Here is a 24,757-nt window from a genome sequence, read left to right as displayed (position 1 = left end):
AGTTGAGGTTCCATACTGGTGCTGGTGGGTGTCTTGGGGGAATCACTCGTTTGAGTCCCTCCAAGAAGGCTTTGATGGCAGGCACTCTGAATAAAGAGAGGTGCTGCCTGTTTTGGAGATAGGCTGCTATTGCGGTTAAATGGATACGGATTGAGGTGTATGCCAGATTGCATCGGCAGAGGTGTAAGAGGTAACAGATTATGTTTTGAATGGATGCGTCTAGCGGGTTAATGTCATTGTTGGTGCAGTAAATGACAAACCTCTTCCATTTAGCTGCATAGCAAGCTCTGGTAGTGGGTCTCCTGGCCTCCTTGATGATCTCGATACAGTCAGGTGGCAGGTTTAGGTAGCCAAACTCTAAGACTTCAGGAGCCAGATTGCCAGGTTCAGCTGTTGCAGATCTGGGTGCTGAATTTCGCCATGGCTCTGCGTTAAGAGTGCAGGTTTTATCCGCAGCCTTTGATGCGGCACCACGGAAAGTTCCAGAAAGGTGGTGTACCATGGCTGGCGCGCCCACGTTGGAGCAACTAGGATGAGCGTCAGTGAGTGCTGTCGCAGTTTGCGTGCCACCAGCGGTATTAATGGCGCTGGGGGAAAAGCGTACGCAAATCTGCCTGACCAGTTCATCCATATCACATTGCCCTGCGACTGTGGATGTGGGAACCTGGCGGCACAGCTTTGGCATTTTGCGTTTTCGTTTGTTGCGAATAGGTCTATCTCTGGATGACCCCACTGCTGGAAGTACGGTTGGAGTACTGATGGGTGTAGCTCCCACTCGTGCATCTGGTGGCTGTGTCTGCTGAGCAGATCCGCCATTTGGTTGCCCTTGCCGGGGAGGTGTTCCGCCATGAGGAATATGTTCCTCTGAATGGCCCACTTCCACATGCTCTGAGCCAGATGAGACAACTGTGGAGAGTGTGTTCCTCCCTGCTTCTGTATGTAGTACATGGCAGTCATGTTGTCCGTCCGGATCAACACGACTGTTGCACAAGTGTACTTTGAATGCCTTCATGGCGAGGAAGATTGCCATCAGTTCCAGAACGTTGATGTGCATCTTCTTTTGTTGTGTTGTCCATAGTCCCTGCACTGTGTAAGTGAGTACATGAGCTCCCCAACCCTGGAGAGAGGCGTCCGCTGTCAGTGTTATTTGTGGAACAGGCTCTTGGAATGGTCGGCCCTTGCAAAGGTTTTGTGGATTCCACCAATGCAGAGAGTTGTATGCCCGACCGCTCACCAACACTAGGTCTTTCAATTGCCCGTGAGCCTGATTCCATTGACGTGCCAAGCACTCCTGAAGCGGGCGCATATGTAGTCTCGCGTGCGGGACTATGAAAATGCAGGAGGCCATCATGCCTATCAACTGCATGAACACTCGCGCAGGAAGGGAGTGTTGAGGTTTGAACTTTGAGATCAGCAGTTGCATGCTGTTGACCCTCACTAAATTTGGCTGAGCTGTGGCTGCCAGAGTATCTATGGTCGCACCCAGGTACTGTTGTACGTGAGCGGGTTGGAGATGTGATTTTGGGTAATTTAGTGAGAATCCCAGACTGTGAAGAAGGTGAATGGTGAGGGACATGTGGCTGGCACATTGCTGGGCTGACTTTGCCTGAACAAGCCAGTCGTCCAGGTAAGGGTAGACGTGAATGTGTTGTCTCCGTAGATGTGCAGCCACCGTAGCTAGGCACTTGGTGAAAACCCTGGGTGCTGTTGTCACGCCGAAGGGGAGGACTTTGAATTGATAGTGCTGTCCCTGAATAGTGAACCTGAGATATTTCCTGTGTGACGGGTGTATGGGTATGTCGAAGTACGCGTCTTTGAGGTCTAGTGTGGCTAGGAAGTCTCCCTGGCTGAGCAGCGGGAGAACTTGTTGTAGGGTGAGCATATGGAAATGCTCTGACAGAATGTAGTAGTTGAGTGGTCTCAGGTCCAGTATAGGTCTGAGCGACCCGTCCTTTTTTGGGATTAGGAAGTACAGTGACTACACCCCTGTCCCCTTGCTGGTTGACGGGCTCGACCACTATTGCACCTTTTTGCAGCATACTTTGCAGAGCCCCCATTGACTTCGCAGTGTCAGTGTCCTTTATTTTTTCTAAGGTGGTGTCCACCTCTGGGCCGAATAAGTAGTCGGGGTTGACTGGCTGATTCAGGATGTGGTTTTGAATCTCTGGTTTGAATCCGGAGATTCTTAACCAAGCGTGTCGTCGTAACATGACGCTGGTGTTAATTGCCCTTGCAGCTGTGGCGGCAGCATCCAGTGCACACTTAATGGATGCGTTGGTAAGAAGTTGTCCCTCTCTGATGAGGAGCTCCGCTGCCTCTTTGTATTCATCTGGCAGATGCTGGAGTAGTGATTCTAGCGTGTCGTAGTGTGAACGATCATAGCGAGCCAGGAGGGCCTGTGTATTGGCAATGCGCCAGATGTTTGCTGCTTGAGCTGCAATTCTCTTGCCTGAGGTCTCCAGCACCTTGGACTCCTTGTCTGGGGGAGGAGCATCACCTGTTGTTTGCGAGTGGGCTCGTTTGCGAGCGTTAGCAACCACCATGGAGTCCAGAGGTAACTGACCCCTAATGTACATTGGGTCTCCGGGCGCAGGTTTGTATTTTTTTTCAATCCTGGGGTTTAGCACCCGTGCCCTGGTTGTTTCCTTGAAAATGTCCTTTGTAGGTTTGAGAACACCTTTCAACATGGGCAAAGTTTTGACAGTTCTCTCGGAGGAGGCGAAAGTGTCCACTAAGAAGTCTTCCTCAACTGTGTCAGAGTGGAGTTGAACTCCATGATTGGCTGCAGCACGTTCTAGGAGGGCATTGAAGGCAGCAGTGTCCTCTGTGGGAGATGTTTTGGCGCCGTAAAGCTGCGTGTCCTGGGTATCTGTTGCGGTACCCTGGTCTGTAGGGTCATCCCAAGCTTGATCTGGGTCCTGCTGCTCTTCAGGATCGATATCCCTAGGGTAGGTGGTATCATCACCCATGTAGGCCTCCATTGCGTCGGTGTCGGAGGGCGTAGGAGAAAAGGACTGGGGATCCTGATAGGAGGAGTGCAAGCGTTCATACAGAACCGGTTCCGACTCTGCTGGCAATTTGTGCTTCAGAGGTATTCTGTAGGAGTCCAAGGCCTGCTCGGGCGTGATCCTCCGTTTTCGGAGCATTAGTCTGCCAGTGTCGGCGTCGATGAATTGTGACTGTGAAGGCTCAGTTCTCGAACATCTTCGACGCCGTGGATGGCGGCAAACCAAAAGTGATGTTGGTTGGTGCCGAGGGTGCTTTTGGAGCCTTGTTCGTGTCGGGGCCCGACGTGGATCGGAGGGCTGCCCGTTCCCTGATGCGTTGCAACGACGCCGCGACTTGTCGCACCGAGAACGCCGAAGGTTCTTTGGTGCCGGTCGGTACTGTAGAGGTAGGCGTCGACTGCTTTGGAGCCACAGGGTCATCGATCCGAAGAGAGGTATCAGCGGTCGTCGGAGTCGATGACTTGACGCGTGTCGCCGTTTTCGAAGTGGACTCAGATGGAGCGGCCATTTTGACTTTGGTAGTCGGGGCCGACTGCTTCGGTGCCAGGGGCCGAGGCGCTTTTGTGGGACCGAGGGCCTTCCTTTTCGGGTCGGTACAGATATCCGCTGCAGCGAGTTCGGCGCCGAAATCCCTCTTAGTGCGTTCGGAGCCGATGGTCTGTGTCGGCGTCGAAGGAGCGGAGGTCTTCGAGCCGACCACTGCCAGTTTCACTTTTGGTTTCGGTGGAACTGGTGCGACGATTGGTTTCGGTTTCGTTGAAGGGAATCCAGTCGTCTTTGGTAATAATGGCTCGTGCTGGATGTTCGAGGCCGGGCCCGAAGACGGGGCCGAAGAACTTTGGGATTGATCTCGGGTAAGGCCCGGAGGCGATCCCTTGACCGGAGCCGTAGAATGACGCACTTTGACGGCCTCCGTATCGACGGGTAGGCCTGGCTCTTCGCTAGAGCTATCTTCTTCGGCCCCAAAGGCCTCATCGTAGTCTCCTACCTCGTCGACGGCTTCTTCCCTGTGAAAAAGCGCTTCATCGGCGTCTTCCGATCGGGAATCGTGTTCGGAAGCGGGGCTGGAGTTTACTTCTTCCACGCTCTCCACATCCTCGTCCTCGGTGCTGAAGATGTTGGCCGGGGCAGGCGCCGATTGCTGCGCCTCTAATCTCGCTGCCCGTCGATTCCGGAGAGTCTTCTTCGATCGGAATCGGGCACAGGCCATACATTTCGATTCGTCGTGATCCGGTGAGAGACATTTGTTGCATACCGGGTGGACGTCGATGTGTGGGTATTTGGCGTGGCATACAGGACACCGTTTGAATGGGGTCCTCGATTCCATCGTCGATGTAAGGTCGATGTTCGGATTAAACGGATCCGAAAACTGGAAGAAGTTTCTAAACTAATTAAGAAAGCAGTCGATACCGAACAGGAACAGTGCCGACGAAAACTAAAGGCCTTTTGGCCTTAAACTAAATTTTCCTAACTTGAGCTAAGATAAGCACATCCGAACCCAATGCCGGAAAAAAACAATCTAAGGATGGAGAGGATGCCCATGCGCACTGTGGTCCAGGGGAGGAGTCACCTATCTCGTGATACTTCGAAGACTCTTCCAGGACAACAACGTGCAAACATCCGGACCCAACACTAGGCAGCGATCTATGCACAGATATGAATTCAGCAGCCCACATGCCTCGAACCTACAGGTACAGTTTAGGGAAGGGTATCTGGCACAGGGGACCTGGTCATAACAAAACAACTGATAGAATGCACACCCGTTTAATTCAGAATTTGACCATTTTAGAACATGCTCGAAGGCAAAATTCCTGGCATGCAGGCTTGACTCGTGCTCTGTCCCAAAAGCACGGACATGAAATTGCCAAAATTAAACTGCTGCGCCGTCCCGCTCAGCTTCAAGCCGCACAGCCATAAAGACATGAAGTGTAGCATCAAGCAGCATAATTCCAAGTAAACCATCTTGATCCAAAGTAATCCATGATTATTCAACATTGTCATTTATTCATATATTTGTGTAAATTAATACAGTTTTAGTTTAGTGAGCACAGTGGGCACAATGGGCTTGAACACAGTATGTTTATTCTGGGAGCGAGCTGACGGTCACATGTTCATTTTGCATTTCACGTCATGTCTCAATTGGATTGGTTTCACCAGAAGCACATTGTGGGTTTAACGAGAATCAGTTTGCTTTGCACATATGTGGTAGTTGCCAGTTGAAAGAGTCATGATGCTGGTAACAGCGCTCAGATATTGAAGACATGGACTTTGTATTGTAAGTGTATTTTCCTGACACTATTTTGGTTGCTATACAAGCAGTTTTGCATGGGATAGTGTACAAAAGTCACTTTTTAAAATATTTTATATTAACAATTTCTCTTAGTTCTGGTCATTTTTTATTTAAAACGGCGCACAGATGTCACTGTGTGGTGGGGAGCTCTCAAATGAGTTTCGTGTATTTACTTTATGGATTTTATGGTTTCTTAGAACACTCACATTTATGTATGATCAAATGCTATGAATCATGGAAGAGTACTAATTGTTTGTTCTCATACTAAGTCTACCCTTGACGAAGGGCGTTTTGCCCAAAATGCATTGGGTGAACACTCGTATGGTTACCCAATATTAAAAGTGGATTCTACCGTGCCGTAATAAAAGGCCTGGGTGGGCATTTATTCAGCATTTAAAGTTTGGAATCACACTGCCTCCATTGCAATCTTAAAGACTATTGTTAAATTAACATGGATTACTTTGGATCAAGATGGTTTGCTTGGAATTATGCGGTTTGATGCTACAGTTCATGTCTGTATGACTGTGTGGCTTGAAGTTGAGCGCGACTGCGCTGCAGTTTAACAAGGGATCTGGTTGCCAGGGACCCTGTGCACTTCCAGTCAAAACCAAAGCATTTTCCAGGCAAAAAGTTGGGGCTAACCATGTCCAAAAGAGGCATCTTCCAACATGGCTGCTCTTCACAAATTTCTAGTTTTATTTAATGCCTTTACCACTTGGCTATAAACTACTGCAGACATATTGTCACCTCTGAAGACAACTGCGTATAAAAGGATCTCTCCATCTGCACCCTGGTATAATGACAGACTCAGGATGCTTAAACAAACATGCCGCCGCATCGAGCGAGCATGGAGGAAAAATCAAGACAATCTAGATAGAATCTGATATAAAATCCCCATCAACGAATATTAGAAGAAAAGTCCAAGTACTGCTCCCAGAAAATTGAAAATGCTGCCTCCACAAAAGAGCTTTTTAAGCTAGTACAACTGCTCTCGGCCTCACACTCCAGGGCGGAACCAGAGAGCACGCAGGTGTTCTGCAATCAGCTAGCCACCTTCTTCTACTCCCAAGATTATGGACATCTACACAGGCTTTGGCCCAACTTCCCCTACTCCAGCCGTTCCCTCCACATCTTGTGGTTCCCCCCGAGCACTACAAGACACAGTATCAGACACCAGCCAAGAGATCAAGGGTCTCTCCATCTCCTCCACTCTCTCTCCTAAGCTGGTCAAGCAATACCTCTTGAAAACCTATGCAGGCTCACCATCCAAAGCCTGCCCCCCCTACAGTTCTTCATATGGCCGGCAGGGATATAGCTTCCCCACTCTGAGTTATAAAATAATGTGATCTTATCCGGATCATACCCACAGAGCTGGAAGCAGGCTATTATCAGGACCCTGCTAAAAAAAAAAAAAAAAAGAAACTAATCTTGACACCACGTACTGTAAAAACTATCGCCCGATTTCGCTGCTTCCCGTACCTGTAGAAGTTCTGGAAATGCATCTTAATATTCAGCTCATGGACACCGCTGAACAACACTGGTTCAATGACTCCCAGTTTGGCTTCAGAGAACATCATGGGACAGAAACATCATTAATCTCAGCCACGGACAGTATTAGATGCAGAGTGGATGAAGGACAGGGACTGCTGCTCAAACTCCTGGATCTGTCTGCAGCGTTCGATACCATCTCTCCCACTCTGCTGCTAGACTGGCTCCAAGGGCTGGGCATCTCACATCAAGCCTTAGCCCTCCTGTCCCCTTTTCTAGGGGAACGATCTCAAAAGTTGAAGCTTCAGCGCTTCTACTCTGAAGCCTTCTCCTTACCCTGCAGAGTTTCACAGGGCTCCTCCTTAAGCCCCACACTATTTAATCTTTATGTGGCACCCCTAGCAAACATCATTCACTCCTGCAGAATGGAGGTAGTGTCATACACTGACGACACAAAGATCATGTTATCAATTCCTAAGAGCACAGGCTTGTTAGCTGAAAACGTTCAATGCTGTATGACTAATGTGGCAGAATGGATGTCTGGTAATTCCTACAAAACTAAATGGGGATAAGACGGAGGTGATGGTCTTTGGTCCAGGGGCAACTAGCTGGAATAGCAGCTGTTGATCTCATTCTTTAGGAATGTGTCCTACTCCAGGAAACAAGGCTAAGAACCTTGGAGTTCTGATGGACCTCGACCTCAATTTTAACACCCAAACAAAGCGCACTGTCTCCACATGCACCTGGATCCTAAGGATGTTGAAGAAAATCTTCCTACTTATTCTGCACCCCGCACGCAAGCAGCATGCCCTCGCCCTGGTAATGTCCAGACTGGATTACTGCAATTCACTCTACCTAGACTCAAACAAGAATGTGCAGTATAACATCCAACTGGGGCAGAATGCCCCTGCGAGACTGGTTCTGGACATTCCCAAAAGAGACTCAGCAGCCAAGGGTCTTGGCCAAGGGTTCACAATTAACAAGCCCACCAGTTTCAAATCTCTTTGTATGGTCCATAAGGCTCTCTATCTCCCCTACCCAACAAGACTAAAATCCTTATTTAGTTGGTACTCCCCTGGCAGATCCCTGTGCTCATCTTCCAACCTACATCTCCACATACCCAGAACAACTAGGAAGAGATAGGGTGATAGAGCAGTCTTGACTGCCACCAGTAAGCTCTGGAATCCCTTTCCAAAAAACATGAAGGCCATCACCCAGCACCTGCCCTTTAGAAAGGCTTTATAGACCTGGCTATTTTGCATGCAGCCTTCTCCTGTATCATTCTCTCTCAGAGAATCTCCTTTTGAATGGTAGTCTACAGCGCTTTGATGCCCTCGGGTAACTGATGCGCTTTACAAATTCAAAAATCAAATCAAATTTGTGAACATTACTGTTAATAGCTGCATACTGGTTCTAGGGCCATTTTAGGACAGTACTGGGTTTGTGAAAGTAACTTATCTCTATAGGCCTCCTCGATGGTTGGGATGTTTTGTGACCATTGTGGCATCCCTCCTCACGATTTTGCCTAGCATCAACATCTACAATACTAGGCATAAATGCAATGAGGGTGAATATTGTGAACCAAAAGGTAAAACGGTTGGAGAAAATGTTTGTTAGCATTATACTCCTTTTTAGCCCCTTTAATAATGCCCACTATATATTGATATGGGTGCATTGGGATTAGAAGCTTTGGCAAACTACGACTGCAGAATTAACCTTTCTATCAGAGAAGGTACAATTAATATGTTTGAAGAGAAATGGAGGCTGCGAGTTCCTTCCGTTTACCCCCTTTGCGTCTAAATATTAATGTGATCAAGGAGTTGGTCATTCTAAAACTTCTTTCACCATAGAGGAATCCATACTGATACTGTATCTGGAGGTCTCAAAATTCAAGAAGGGAGAGCTTGTTGGTTTGGGCTGTTTTCTCCCCAGAGATCATAACAATAAGACATATTGAATGTAGTACTGATACATTATACTAGACTCATCTTTCCTTGGTTATTATTGGATGACCTTTCTTCTGGATATTACTAGTGAAACTTTATTGAAATTGATACTTCACTATGCCCTGATGAAGTTCCATTAAAAGGAACGAAACGCGTTGGCTGTTGTCCTATGTGTTCCCAAATTTTATATGAAGAAGAATAAAAAGGATTATTTTTGAATAAGTTTACGTATATGGACTCGTGACTTCTTTCCTGGTGCCGCCTCCATTTCTCTTCAAAAGTTTGTTCTTGGGCTTCCCAGTGAGTCCTATCCGCAGCAGGTCTCGGAGACATCTGGCACAGGAGTTTAACACTTATGGGACTTTTATATTGATGTGCACAACAATAGTCGGCTGTGGGATCTTTTGCATGTTAACAATTAATATGTTTGGTGACTTTACAAAATAGACTACCATGGATTAAATATTAGCTGAGATGGGAGGGGTGTGCCTTCTTATTGGGGACCAATGCTGTACATACATACTGGATAAAAATAATTTTAGGACAGATGTCATTGGTCATCTTTCTGACCTTCGTGACAGAATGTACAAGGAGAATAGTAATACTAAAACTTGGACACATCTTACGGAAACTAGACATTTGCTTTGGGTGTCGAATACAATTCTGTGGTTTATCGGTATTTATATTGGAATACATGTGCTGTTCAAGTGTATCATAAGGAATGTAAAGCGTTGACAAAATTTGAATAGCGCACTCCCGCTATGACATCTCTTATGACACTTTTTTGTAATAAGAGGTTTATTCCGGATGATTCTCCCAACCCCGAAGAGGTCATGATATTAATGCAGATACAGGTTACAGGTATAAATGCCTGAAAGGCATGCAAGGAGTTTGGGGGGAGGCTGAGAAAGCCAATACGTATATGCATTATATGAGCATTATATTAGACACAAACAGAACCTAAAGACTGCCTAGGGTAGACTGGGAAAGGGGGTGAAATGCATTTCTCTTCGATGTATGATAAATAAGTAAATTGTTTGTGCACGGTTGTCTTTCTTTTCAAGGCTGGGAGCAAACTGTTCCCAGATAAGATAGGTTGTATTCAAGGTTGGGAACAAAGGGGAATTGGAAAGTTCCCAGAGAATAGAAAGCAAGCAAAAGTGTTTGATGATTTAATGTAACATACCCACACAGCTGTTTTTCCTTTCTGTGCACAAATACTTACTCTTTTATCTTATATCTGTGTAGGATTCATTCACATGGTCAATGTTTGTTTATATAAACCCCGATCTGCGAGCACAGAGCCAGTTCCGTGAGACTCGTTTACGGAGCCTGGTGCAGCAGAAAGAATAAACCATGTATGCTGGGGACCCAATGACTCCTTTCTTCCTTCATTTGGTGGTATGATTACTACAGCTTTACCAGTACGCACCTGCATATATAGGTCTGGATTCAAGTCTGGCTGCTTCATGAGTTGCTTTACTTGGCGACGCCTCTCCACCAGCTTCCTAATTTCACGGGGCAAAATTCCCAGCTCCAAGTCTGGATCTGGCAATTCAGGAATGTCATCCTCTTCCGCCTAGCAAGCAATATAAAAAATTTTAGTTCTATTATAAAACAGAAGAAAGCAATCACTACTGCATATATTCCTATAGCTCGTTTTAAATTCAAACCAGCATTTCTAAACTAAAGGCTATTCACTTCACTACTATTTCTGAAGGATACTCTTGATGCACAATCTGGAGCAGGTGCAAAACATAGATAACCAGAAAAGCCATGTGTTTTTACCCCAACTACAAATGAGGCTGCTTCAGGTATGTATGGAGCCACACAAGTCGTAAACCGCAAAACAAGATTCTTTCTAATTTCAGGAGGGTGAGAAAATTCTACCATAGTGTGTTCATAGATGGGAAGTGAAAGTAGGTTTCCCATCATGCAAGATTTGTATCAGTAGGAAACATTGCTTCATGGGGGTAACCAATTACTTCCAACTAGAATTTTTTTTAATTATCTTAAGACTCGCATAATAGTCAATATTTTAAATAGTGAGTCACAGAATATAAAGAAAAATGGATTCTTAACTAAAATGAAAATGCACTATATACAACAGTCTAATACAGATTTAGTTTTAGCATTTGGTTCAAGTGTCTAGTTTGGCAGAGGTGCAAAGGAAATCCACAAAGCTATCTACTGAAGTGGCAATGTTAAAATAAATATACAAGTGCCATTTGTGAATTAGAGTGCAGAGGTGTGGCACCAAACACGACATACTTCCCTGCAGTCGTTTGAGACAGCATTTAGCGCAAGGTTATAATGCACCTCTACCTATATGTCCGATAGTATCACGTACCACCCGGCAGAATGGTCTCCAAAGACTGCAGAGAAGCCCTGCTCATGCAGGAGCACCCTCACACGTAAAACCCAGCACCCTGCCTTCAGGATTGTTAAGGCCTGCTATTGGGGTGACTTATAAAGTTTTAAGTGTAGTGATATATATAGATATAGTGAACCTATCTCTCGTAAGTGGTGCAAGCTCCAGCTTACACAGGCTGCAGTAGCAGACCTAAGGTTCCATTTTGCATGGCCTCTCATGGGAGGCATAATACATGCTTCAGCCCATGGGAGGCCTCAGGGGTACCTATGCCCTGGGTACATGTGTACCATATGCTAGGGACTGATAAGGGTACCCCAGTATCCAATCTGGAGTTGTACCAAAGTACATACATGTCAATTTAAGGGAGAAAGCAGATAGGCTGGGGTCCTGAAGAGCATGATCCCAGCCAGACTAGTCAAAACATTAGGTGCAAAAAGAAAAAAGTGGAGGTAACCATAAGAAGCAGATCCTACTTTCCAACATTCATTTTACTTAATAATTTATAACATTTTGTTTCACATCACTATGGATTCGTTTTGTTTTACATAGATTAATTGTCATTGCATTTTGCAATAACTGGTTTTAAAAATGTTTTAATTTATTTATGTAGAGGGCACGGCTCTGGGCACTCTCAAATGGTACCTTTCTGCCCAACCCTCTTCATTTAAATCCCCTATTGTAAATAGATTACTTAACCCTTTCGGTGCTCATGACTGAATGGTTCCGTCATGTGCACCAGTGCTCCTGTGCTCATGACAACCATTCCGTCATGAGGACAGGGGCATGAAATCACTCTGCTGCAAACAGCAGAGGGATTTCAATTTTTTTGGGCCTCAGGAGGTGTGGGGGGGGGGGAAGAGCTTCCCCCAACCTCCAGAGGCTCCTCACTCGTTTTCAATCCAATGACGATCGCACGCATGGTGCGCTGTCGTCATTAGATTTAAAACGAAACTGAAACTTCGTTTCAGTTTTAGTGCTCGTGAGGCTATCTCAGCCCCCCCGAGCACCGAAACACTTGCGAGAGGTATCGTTGGAAAGGAGAGAATCTCTCTCCTTTCCAATTGTACCCCTAGTGGATCCCTGCATGTGGATCGTCCCAGGGGGGCAATCCCCAAGCAGGGATCCACCCACTAGATACCAGGGAGGGGGTAGCGGCCCCTTGGGCAAGGGCCTTTACCCCCCCCCGATATTATTGGGGCTAAATCCAGTCATTCTGCCCCCCTGGTGGGCAAATTCTGACCCCCGGGGGGTAGAAAGCCCACTAGAAACCAGGGATTAATTTTGTGTAAATTAGGGGTGGGGGCAGCCCAATATGGGCACACCAAAGCTCACAAACCCCCCATGCACAATAACAGTCTTTCTGCCCCCCCCCCCCGGGTGCAGATGGGGGCAGAAAGTACCCTAGACGCCAGGGATTTTTTTTTATGCACCAGGGGCGGGGGCTGCCCAAAATGGGCATGCCAAAGCCCCCACCCTACCCACCAAAGTAAGAATAAGACTTTCTGCCCCCCCCCCCCCCCCAGGAGGCAGACGGGGGCAATAACCCCTGATCTGCCACCGGGGGGGGGGGGGGGCAGAAAGCCCACTTGGCCCCAGGGATTTTTTTTTTTTTAATATACGTAGGGCTGGGGGGCTTCCCAGAATAGGTATGCAAATACCCCAACCCAAAACAAAAAAAATCTACAGCCTTTCTGACCACCCCGGGGGGCAGATTAGGGCAGTAGCCCCCAATCTAGAAACCACCCTAGACGCCAGGGATTTTTTTTATGCGCCGGTGTGGGGACTGCCCAGAATGGGCAAGCCAAAGCCCCCACCCTTCCCCCCCAAAGTAAGAATAGGACTTCCTGCCCTCCCCATGAGGCAGATGGGGGCAATAGCCCCTTATCTGTCCCCCCCCCCCCACCGGAGGGGGTGGGGAGGAACAGAAGGCCCACTAGGCACCAGGGATTTGTATTTTTCCAAAGTTCGGGGCAGTGGATGCCCAGAATGGGCATGCCAATGCCCGACTCCCACAAAAAAATGCCAGTCTTTCTGCCCTCACCCAGGAGGCAGATAGGGGCAGTAGCCTCTGATCCGCCCACAAGGCAGCAGCGATTATGCTAGCTTTTTTCATATGTAGGGGTGGGCGCTGCCCAGAATGGGCATCCCAATGTCCCCAACCACCCGAACAAAATAGCCAGTCTTTTTGCCCCTCTTGGGGGCATATCAGGGCAATAGCCCCCAATTTCCCCCCTCGCCTCAATACATTTTGGGGCCTTGCCTGTGGCGGGTACTTGGGCCTCCCGCACGAGTGAGGCACCATTTTTATCGGGAGACCTGGAGGAACACTGGGTGGTAAGAAATTTATGTCAGCCCGGTGATGCCACAACTTTCCCACACAAAAATGTGTGGAAAAAAGTGGGGGGTTTTCAGCTAAATTTGAGGTTTGCAGTGGATTTTGGGTAAGAAAATGTAGGGGGATCCATGCAAGCCATACCTCCCTGGAATCGCCCGGATGTCTAGCTTTAAACAAGCATTTACAATGCAATAGGTCTCGCAGTGACATTGTTTTGAGTAAATGGCCTTGTAAATGACATTGTTTGTTTTGTTAGAATGTATTAAAATGGATTGTAATGTAAAATGCAAATAGTGTTAAACTTTGTAAATGGAAAAGCTATTAATTGCATTTATATGAGTGCGAGCTATTGGCTTTGTAAATGTTAATGAGTTTTGTTAAGCAAAATAAATATAATGTATTTGTAATGCTAATAGGATAAAGTTACTGCGAGTGCTCAGCACCGCCGAGACCTGGCCCACTTAAAGCCCTGCCGCCACGTAAACAACTCCCCCACTGCATTGTCGTTTCCTATGCTGCTTCTAGATTTTGACAGCTGTGTACCTCCGTCACACAATTAACACTAGCAGATATACGAGCATCGCTCTGCAAAGAGGCCAAGGATTGAATGTGCATGTAGTCTTCACACCTTATAGCCGACTTTGAGAAACCGCGGTGCCTTGAGCCTCAGCTTCAGATATTTCAATTGTGCCCGGTGGTGAATACTCGCCCACAGACTGTATTCGTTAAGACACCTGGAGGCGAACCCCTACCATCCCAAGTTGATAAGACTTTAACATGACTAAGTTACCAGTCCAGCTTACGACACAGGTACCGACGCTGACCCTAGGCCAAATGGCCATCTCGTGTTGTTCAAATGGCCTCTGTCCAGAAATGTCAGGGCGCTAAGCTAGGGCTTCTCAAGTAGCCCTCCGGCTGCCAATGCAGCAAAAGCAAGGGTGCAATTGCGCTGGGGTGTGCGGTGCTTCCCACCCCTTCATCATCAAAAGAAAATGCCCCCGTGATGCAGCTGCCCGCTCTCTGGCAGTGCAGCTGGAATTGGGCCTGGCACCACTGTGCCTTGCAAAGGAGTGCCCCGAAGTCCCACTCCGGGACTTCTAAAAGATGCTCTGGCACAAACTTTGCAGCTGCCCACTGTCACGCAGGGCAGCTGGGAACACAGCAAGGCACTCACGCCGCCCTCCAGGCGACTACAGGGGGGGGGCTGACACAGACAATGTGCCCAGACGCATCCCCCAACCACCAATTCACCACTGAGCAACACTCACCAGGCTCTCTCTCTCTCCTGGTGTCGCTGCTTTCCTCCTCAGCAACTGCGGCAGGGGCAGGCACCGATAATGTGCCTCGGGCCCCCTCCGCAGCAGACAGCTTCTCGCGGGGCTCTCCTCATGGGAGCCCCGCTGCCTCACCAGACTCATTATCCTCACATTGGGTTGCCACTGCCACCTCCTCCTCCTCCTTTCAGGTCACCGCGGGGCTCTCTCGATGTACGTAAGCCCAGCTCACCACGCCGCACTTCACGTGCCGCTTCTGGCACTGTTTAGACTTCAGGGAGCACCCTCCTCACCAGGGCTCCTCTCAATCAGCACCACGGGGCTCTCCCAAACTCACGGGGAATGCCGCTCCAGGCTCCATGCACTTCCGGTCGGTCGCGCTGTGGTTGGAGGCCTCATCAGCCTCCTACAACGGCCTCAAGTCAGGTAACTTGGCCTGACTTCCTCTTTTCGTGGGATCGTCTCTCGGCGGTCTTTAAACTGCGGGGTGGGCTCCCGATTGAAAGAGCACCAGTTGCGCTCCGAACACAGCGCCAATGCAGGGTGGGCCCCCGCTCCTCTGCTGAACACTGAGGAACCCCTACGCCGGGGGTTCCTTCTTCCTGACGTCGCAGCCCAGCGCTGCAAGATACATCCACTGCTCCTCTCCAGTTACGGCTATTTTTTTTTCCGACACGCCCTTGGGACAGCGAGTCTACAGCGTGTCTTACTCACGCTGGCTGCGCGCGCCAGTAGGCTCTCTGATTGGTTGACAAGGTCCATCAATCACAGTGCTTATTTGCTACTTGCCAACTAATCAGAGAGCCGACTGGTGCGTGCAGGCAGCGTGAGCAAGACACGCCGTAGACTCGCTGTCCCAAGGGCTGGTCAAAAAAATATAGGGCGGTAACAAAAACCCTCTGAACACCAATCAGAACAGAAATGTTAACAAATATCAACATTGGCCAATTGGAAGCATGAGCGGTAACACAAGTCCCTCTACACAAAATACTTTTACCCCAATAAATCTCGTTACGCGAGCAGCACATGCGCGCTGCAACGCTAGGCGAAAGCTAAAAATGTATAGGTTTGCTGGCTTTCCCTAGGTGCCGGCAGAGCAAGGGTTCAAACTCTACAGCTAGGCACTTTGCAAAAAAAGGGTCAGTTTTCACTGTGAAAATGTGTTGTGCCCACGTTGCGTTTTGGGCAGTTTCCTGTCGCGGGCACTAGGCCTACCCACACAAGTGAGGTACCATTTTTTTCGGAAGACTTTGGGGAACGCGGGGTGGGGGGAATTTTGTGGATCCACGCAGATTCCATAACTTTCCACAACAGAAATGTGAGGAAAATGTGTTTTAAAAAAAGAATTTAGGTTTGCAAGGAATTCTGGGTAATAGAACCTGGTGAGAGCCAGTCAAGTCACCCCATCCTGGATTCCCCTGGGAGTCTAGTTTTCAAAAATCTATAGGTATCCTCGGTTTCCCAAGGTGCCCGCAGAGCTAGGGTTCAGAAACTACAACTAGACATTTTGCCAAAAAAGGGTCATTTTTTTTGTAAACATGAAATGTGTCAACGTTGCGTTTTGAGCAGTTTCCTGTCAGGGGCACTAGACCAACCCACACAAGTGAGGTACCATTTTTATCAGGAGACTTAGGGTAACAGCATTGTAGAGCAACTGTTATTACCTATTGACTGTAATTTGAAAGGCAGAAATGCATCGAAAATGTGTAAAAAAAAAGTCATTTTGAAAAATGACTTATAATTCTCATGTTAGTACGGATACTCACAGTTTTGGAAATGTGCAAATATCTACTGTTTCTAAACTCTATATTTTGTTCCAAATCCAGAAATATAGGTGTCTTTCATACCGGGTTTTCGATGTATATATTTTCCCAAATTAATTGCTATATACTTAGTACATAATAAAACAACATTGCAAGACGCTGCTCAGTTATTGGCTCTGGGTTCGAGGCCTAGCAGCGAAGGGGTTAAGGGGTTTATACACATGTTTCTACCTGCCACTCATGCCTCAGTGGGACCTTAATTTGGATCCCACCTTCCTGATGTGTGCTCTTTTCGAACCCCTGCACAACTGCCACCTCTGGTTGCTTACCATCAAAACAGTTTCAAGTAGCGCTAACTGCTACCAGGAGGATGAAGAAACTGCAGGCTCTGTCATTCAAGCCTCCTTACCTGACAATCTTCCCTCATAAGGTGGCCTCTTTCTTACCTGAAGTGGTTACGCCATTTCATGTGGGGCAATCAGTCATCTTGCAGACTTTCTACGCTCCTCCGAACACCTTCTAAAGAAGAGGAGCGACTCCATCGTCTGGACCCAAAGAGGGTAGACTTTCTACCTTGATCACCACAAACTAGTTCCGGGTGGACAACACTCTTTGTGGGGTACGTTGGATGAAAGAAAGGTTGTGCGTTGCCGAATAGGACTATCTCATGATGGGTCGTCCTCTGCATCAAAATTTGCTACGCTATGGCCAAGAAGCAGCCTCCTGAAGGCTTAAGGGCTCATTTCACCAGATCTAAATCGGCTATCACTGCATTGCAACTTAGTGTTCCAGTCCTTGATATTGGTCAGGCAGCAACCTGGGCATCCCTGCACATGTTTACCAAGCACTACTGCCTGGATAGTCTAGTGCGTAAGGAACTGCCTTTTCGGCAACTCTGTCCTGCAGGACTTCCTGGTCTAAACTGGTTTGTAGTCCCTCCTCTGTGAATGGTATTGCTTGAGTATCTATTCTAAGGAATGGAATCTGCGACTAGAAGTCTATCAGATGGACAAGTTACTTACCTTCGGTAACACCCTATCTGGTGGACACATGATGTAGCTGCAGATTCGTTACGGACTCACCCAGCCTCCCCACATTGCAGAAAGGTCGTTAGGGTCTGGGCTCTTCCCTTTCAGGGCCCTAGTTGTTGAGCAACACTCCAATGACAGTGCACTTCATGGCCCCACACTCTTGGTGTGGAAAGTAACTGACATCAGGCGCCGAGGTGGTGTCAATATAGATGACATGGATCTCATTTCTGGCAGAGACTGACTACATCACGCAGAGCCAACAGATACCACCTACCGGCATGCAAGGGTATTGCACGAAGAAAAATCTTTCAGATCCAGTCTGACGCCTGGAAAATTCAAAAGTAAGGAATCTGCGGCTAGATCATGTTCTACCAGGTGGGGCGTTACCAAAGGTAAGTAACTTGTCTGTCGTGCAAGCCCAAGGACACCATCCAGTCCGCTGCTTCCAGACCAGACAGAATCTGCACCAACATGAGCTTTTTGAATATGTCCTTCTGCAAGAAGGCCTTCAGTAGGTAAAGATTCTAAATCTCTCTGAGGCACCTATGTTTTTTGGGACGAGGAAGTAGTGCATATAACAGCCCGCCCCTGTCCAAGCCTATACTTCCTCAAACACACCCTTTGAAAGTAAAACTTGCATCTCCTGCATCAGGATTGTCAAACCTTTTGCCAAAATCGCTTTGGCATGTGAAGAAAATGGAGAGGCTGAACGATAGGCAAGACCCATTTGTCTGACCTAATGGATCTCCAGTTGGGGAAGAAATGTTGCATCCTGCCCCCTCATGGACCTGGTATGAGCTACTGAGGATAAACTAAAGAAATGATGTAGATGTTGCAGCAAGAGATGGAATTAGGGGAGTTTAAGCCCTGTGCGGTGTCTGCCAGTGCCATGTATGAGGCCACAAAAGGACTGAGCTGGAATGTCCACTGTACCACCAGTTGGGAAAGGCTGCCGCTGCCTGTTGCCTCTCCATCTAGAACAGCCGTAAGTTTTCGGAATTGATGAGGAATTTATTTTCTTGGGTTCAACCCCAAACATGCGGTGGCCTGGCTAACACTTTCTAGCACCAAGTACGCTTTTCCCTAAAGAGTTTGGACCCATCAAAGGGCATATCCATTAAGGACATCTTTATGTTGCCCAAAAAATCCAGCTGCCCTCATCCATACATGCCACCTAAGCACAACACAGGTATTCATAGTCCTACCAATGTGATCAGTAATATCCAAGTGTGAACGGATTGCATACTTTGCTGCATCCGTTCAAACAAGTATTATCTGAGCCAAAGAAGCTTGGAGGTGCTCTGGTACTGAAGGCAAGATCTCACAAGCAAAGCCCCAGAATGCATCTGTATACCTGCTCAGTAAATAGACCACTTTTATGAACAAAAAGGCCAGACTTTTAGAAGAAAACATTTTACCAAATGAGTAGATTCTTTTGGATTCTCTATCTGGAGGGTTGGGTGGGAGGGAATTGGGATTGATCTTGCTAGTCAATGTAGCCAGAAGGTCCTGATAATCAGGCACAGGTCTATACCACCGTGCTACTGCCTGGCTTGAAGGCATGGACAATGTAGCCATCAAAGTATCAGTGAAGGCATCATTAAATAGTAACAATGGCTAAGATGTTGTCCCTGGTTGGATATTTTCCGTTACAACTTTATTTTATTCAATGGAGGGCAATTGCAGATCTTCCACTATAACTACCATCCAGACCTCGGAGGCAAACAAGTCACTTTATTTTGTTGGTGGCCCACGTGGAATGTCGAGCTCTAGTTCAGGGAAGTTCTCTAGGGCTTGGTATTTTGTAAGTCCAAGTACAGTGCATCATTAGCATGGTGAGGAGGAAGTAACCCTTCCCTCTCATCGGTGCCCTGTGGGACCCTAGGTGTGTCTTGTAAAGGGACAATGTGAAAAAAAGAAAATTGAGCATCTGCCGATAGTTGCATTGTGGTGGTGAAGTCATTTTGAAGCATGGCTCTATAAAACCCAGGTAAGCTTTTTTGATTGCGGGCATAGGGGAAAAACATGGCGGCCGGCTAGACGCATGTCGCGGGAGAGCCTGGAGTGTGTGTGGAAAGCTAGGAGCAGAAAACAGCAATAATACCCATAACAGCCTGATTCTCAACTAAAATGCTAGTTTTATACCGGAGCTAAAGTAACCAACAACTTCTAAACTCAAAATAATACCTGGCAGACTCGGCGGAAGGGCGCATAGCCACGGAATACACGGAGACTACAGGACTGAAGGGGGGTAAGGTACCCCAGCAATACCAACCCCGGAGGTGGGTCTGCGAACCAAGATCACACCAGAAAATCCTGGAGAACAGAACGGCCAAAGAAGCAGTCTCATGACATGGCTGTCGAGGCAGTAGTGTTTCGTAAATGTGTGCAACGAAGCCCATGTAGCTGCCTGACATGTCATTTAGAGGAACTCCTCATGCCAAAGCAGTAGTCGCTGCAGTTGCCCTGGTGGAATGGGCGCGCAGCCCACTGGAGGCTCCTTCTTTGCCAGAGAATAGCAGGCTACGATACACAAGACTACCCATCTGAAAATAGTTTGCTAGTGTACTGCCCTACCTTTCTTGGTGCCCACATGCCAACAAAGAGCTGGTCATGCACCCAGAACTGTTAGGTGCGATCCAGATAAAAGGAATGCGCACGTTTTGGGTCCACACAGTGGAGTCTCTCCCCTTTCGAAGGATGCGGAGGAGGAAAGAAGGTGGGCAAAGTGATGGTCTGCCCAATGTGAAAGGCAGTGACAACCTTGGGAAGGAAGGATGGACGGGTCCTGAGAACCACCTTGTCCGGATGTACAGACAGGAATGGAGGCTTGGATGAAAGAGCCTGGAGCTCACTCACTCTTTTGGCAGATGTGATGGCTACTAGGAATGCAGTTTTAAGAGTCAAAAGCGTCAAAGGACAGTTGTGAAGCGGCTCAAAGGGAGCACACATTAAATAGGTTAAGAGTAGATTCAAGTCCCACTGAGGCTTACCGGGTGAAAGGGATGAGTTATGCCTTTTAATAAATGATTTAAAACCGGGGACTTGATAAGAGAAGCCTGATCTGGACGCTGAAGGAAGGCAGAGATGGCCGAGAGATAGCCCTTGATGGTGCCCAGATCAGAACCCTGCTGGGCCAAAGAGAGGAGAAACAAGAGAACCTCAGAAAGGGGATCCACAGTCTTTGCTGCGCACAAATGTATTCCACCGGCAGGTGTATACCATCTTAGTGGAGGGACGCCTGGTTGCAAAGATTGCATCACAAACTTCGGGAGGCAAGTCAAAAGACGTCAACTAACGCTGCTCAATCTCCACAGGAGGTGGAGGCTGGATAGGTTCGGGTGGAGACCCGTCCCCTGCTGCTGAGACAAAAGATCCTCCCGAAGAGGCAGTCGAATCGGAGGATCGATGGCCATGTTGAGCAGCTCGGGATACCAGACTCTTTGTGCCTAATCCGGAGCCACCAGAATGACTTGGGCCCAGTCGCGCCTGATCTTCAGCACTCTGGGCAGAAGTGTTATAGGAGGAAAGGCGTACAACAGACCGCAACTCCACTCGCGACAAAAAGGTTCGCCTAGCGAGTGCCGCCTTCGAAGTTCCAACGCGCAGAATTGCTAACATTGCACATTCTCTTTGGTTGCGAATAGATCTAATCAAGGCTCTCCCCACTGTCGAAAGAGACCTTGCACCACCTCAGAGTGAAAACACCATTCGTGATCCATCAAGCACCTGAGGCCGAATTTGGCTGAGTTTGTCCGCCCTGGCGTTGAGGGAACCTGCCAGGTGTTGAACCACCAGGGATATGCTCTGAGGTTCCAGCCAGACACAGAGGGCCTCTTGACATAGGGTCCATGACCCCACTCCGCCCTGTTTGTTGCAGTACCACATGGCGGTGGTGTTGTCTGTGAACACATGCACTACCCCTTCCTCGGACAGAGGGACAGAATGCCTTGAGTGCAAGACAGATCGCTTGGAGCTCCAGAAGGTTGATAAGGAGCCTGGACTCAGCCTCTCCCATGAGGCTGCCCCATCCCAGAAGGGAGAAGTCTGTCACCACTGTGTGCTCTGGTTGGGGAACGGAGCGGGATCTGCCGTTGACCCAATCCTGGTTCAGGAGCCACCACTGCGGCTGACGTGCAGTGCCCTCCAAGACCTGGACGCAGTCAGACAGACTCCCCTGATGCTGCGCCCACTGGAACTTCAGGTCCCACTGCAGAGCCAGCATATGCCACCTGGAATGATCGATCAGCAGGATGCAGGAGGCCATGAGGCCCAGCAGCCTCAGGGTCATCCTGACCAAAACCCGGGAAAAGGGCTGAAAGATCGGAATCATAGCCCGAATATCCCAGACTCGCTGCTCGGGAGGATAGACCAGAAACTGTGTCGTGTCCAGAACAGCTCCGATGAAGAGGGGCTCCTGAGAGGGAATCAGGTGTGTCTTCGACACATTGATGGTGCAGGAGGTCGGCTGTAGTCTGTAGGTGGGAGACTACAGTCTGGGGCGAGCCAGCCTTCAACAGCCAGTCGTCCAGATAGGGGAAGACTGGAACCCCTGATCTGCGCAGATGAGCTGTGACCACCGCTATCACTTTCGTGAACACCCGAGGGGCGCTGTTAAGGCCAAAGGGGAGCACAGTAAATTGAAAATGCTTGTGGCCTACCGTGAACTGCTGGTAATGCCTGTGGGCCGGCAGGACGGGGATGTGGAAATAAGCATCCTGCAAGTCCAACGCTACCATCTAGTCTCCAGGGTCGAGGGCAGACAAGACCTGAGCGAGCGTCAACATCTTGAACATCTCCTTCCGGAGGAAGCGGTTGACGTGCCTGAGATCAAAGATAGGAAGCAGGCCCTTGTCCTTCTTGGGCACCAGAAAGTAGTGGGAGAAACACCACGACCTACTTCTGGGACAGGAACGCGCTTGATGGCTCCCATGGCCAAGAGTACCGTACCTTCCTGTTGGAGAAGGCCCAGGTGATCCTCCTACATACGGTGGTATTGAGGTGGCATGGCTGTAGGGGCAGCCTCGAAGGGGAGGGAGTAGCCCCTTCAGACTATCTGCTAAACCCACCTGTCCGACGTGATGGTGCGCCAGTGGGGGGAGGAGACTGGCATTTGATGGGCATGAAATGTCAGACTAGGAAGGCTTGGAGGCTGATGCAGAGGTGTTGGGGGGGGGGGGGGGGGGGGTGGTAGAATGGCCCACCCTCTGGCCCCCTGAACCAAACGACGGTGGTTCCCACGTCCCTGGCCGCGCAAAGATTGGGAAACTTGCTGCGGCCTGTGGCTCTGGGCGGACGTAGTGGAGCACCCCTTTCATAGCCACAAAAGGGTCAAAAAGCAGACTGCGCAGGGCGAGTGCAGAGGCCCAAGGACTCGGCCGTAGCCCACGAGTCCTTGAAACGCTCTAGAGCATTGTCCGCTTTGTCGCCATAAAGGCGACGGCCATCAAAAGGCATGTTCATGAGGGTATTCTGGACATCCCCAGAAAAGCCAGTTATATCATCCAGGCGTAGCGTTGAAGTGCTACTGACGTGGAAATCGTCCTGCCTAAAGAGTCGGCGGTATCCAGCCCACAACGATTGTAAACTTCGCCGCATCCCTCCCGGCGGCAACAGCCTGGGAGAGCACTGTCCAGGCCTCCTCTGGACACTGAGGCAGCACCTGCACAACCTTGTCCCACACAGAGTGAGAATAAAGGCCCAAGAGACATGCGGTGTTTACTGACCGCAGTCCCAAGCTGGCGGAAGAGAAAATCTTCACAAGAAGATCCAGCTTCTTGGATTCCCTTTCCAGTGGAGCGGCAGGGAATGCGCTCTTAGAATAGGAGGCTTGGGCCACCAAGCTCTCAGGGGTGGGGTATTGTGAGAGGAAAGTGGGGTCGCCCAGAGCCAAGCGGTGGCGTCGGTCACTCATCCTATCCACGGGAGCCCCCGTGTTGGGCCTGGACCAGGTGCCCAACAGGACGTCAGTAAGGGCCTCATTAAACAGCAGCAGGGGCTTCGAAGAGCTCGCGCCGGCTGAAGCACCTCAGTGAGGAGGTTAGTCCTGACCACCATGGTAAGAAGCTCGAGGTTGAGAGCCTCAGGCGCCGTACGCACCACCAATGCATAGGACGCTCCCTCGTCCGTAGCCACGGTAGGAGACAACATGCCAAGGTCAGGGGGTGTCTAGACCACTGGCATCCCCCAGTTCCTCTCTCCAGTCCTGTTCAGATTCTAGCTGATCAGTCAGAGGGTCACTTGACCCCTTCCAGTCCTCCTCCTCATCCTCTGGCTGCCAATCTTGCTGAAAAGGGACCCCAGGAGTGAACAGCGACACAAAAACCCCTCTCAGCGCTGTACGGCGTCGGACGACACCAGTCCGGCTCCTGGTCCACATGAAGGCCGGGGTAGATGCCGGCTGGGGACACAACCGGGTTTGGTTGCGGTAGCAGTGCAGGACGAAACAGCGCAGGTGGAGGTGTAATAAGGTCAACCAGCACTGTTCCAGATCCAGGCATGGATCCAAGGGGGGCCTGCGGCACCGGGGCTGGAGCAGATGGCGGAGAAGGCCTAGGCCCCCCCACAACCGAATTCACGGGGCCTGAAGGCGCGCTGGCGTGTTCGGGCTGCCCAAAGATGGAGTGCATCGCCTTGTAAAATTTACGAAGCTGGACAGGAGTCGCTCCGGGCCCCAGGAAGGGAGGGAGGGAGGGAGGGAGGGGAAACCCGGAGTTGACTGTTCGGGCTCCACGCGCGGAGCCACAGGAGGAGCACCGGCCACATCCCTAGTCGCGTCAGGCGACCGACTGGGAGAAGTCGAAGAGCGACGATGCCTTTTTGACTTCTTGTGCTTCGACTTACCTGATCCAAAGTGCGAAGACTTGGAAGACGAGTGATGATGGCTTTGCGATGGGTCCCTCAACCTCCCTCGTGACCCAGACCTTCAACAGCGCGGAGCTGACTGCCGACGCTCAATAAGCTTTCGGGACCGCTCCCTCAAAGCCTTCGGAGCCATGGACCAGCTGTCGGAGCACATCTTGGGGTCGTGGTGGCGCTCCAGGCAAAAGAGACACACGCAGTGCGGATGCGTATCCGACATCAGTCGGCTACAGGAACGGCAAGCCTTGAAGCTGGGCATCCCTGCATGCACCAGGAGTCGTAGACTCAGACGTCGACAAAAGTCCCTTCGAAATTTCAGTCAAAAAGTGACTGGAGGGGGGCGTGGTCTCGCCACGAATGGGAGCTCCTGCAACCTGCCACCTCTAG

General features: G+C 49.3%; 1 protein-coding gene across 1 annotated transcript in view; it reads right to left on the bottom strand.

Annotated features, from left to right (window-relative positions):
• The window catches only part of POLA1 (DNA polymerase alpha 1, catalytic subunit), a 2,011,520-nt gene that overhangs the window by 1,410,888 nt on the left and 575,875 nt on the right, over nucleotides 1-24,757 (bottom strand). The window contains exon 25 of the mRNA XM_085622423.1: nucleotides 10,165-10,311. Within this exon, the coding sequence (XP_085478549.1) occupies nucleotides 10,165-10,311 (147 nt within the window). The remainder of the gene's footprint in view (nucleotides 1-10,164; nucleotides 10,312-24,757) is intronic.

This window comes from Triturus cristatus, chromosome 8 (genome assembly GCF_964204655.1).
Source record: "Triturus cristatus chromosome 8, aTriCri1.1, whole genome shotgun sequence".
NCBI lineage: Eukaryota > Metazoa > Chordata > Amphibia > Caudata > Salamandridae > Triturus > Triturus cristatus.
The sequence above is the reverse complement of the archived record's forward strand: the minus strand, read 5'-3'. Positions and strand labels throughout refer to the sequence as shown.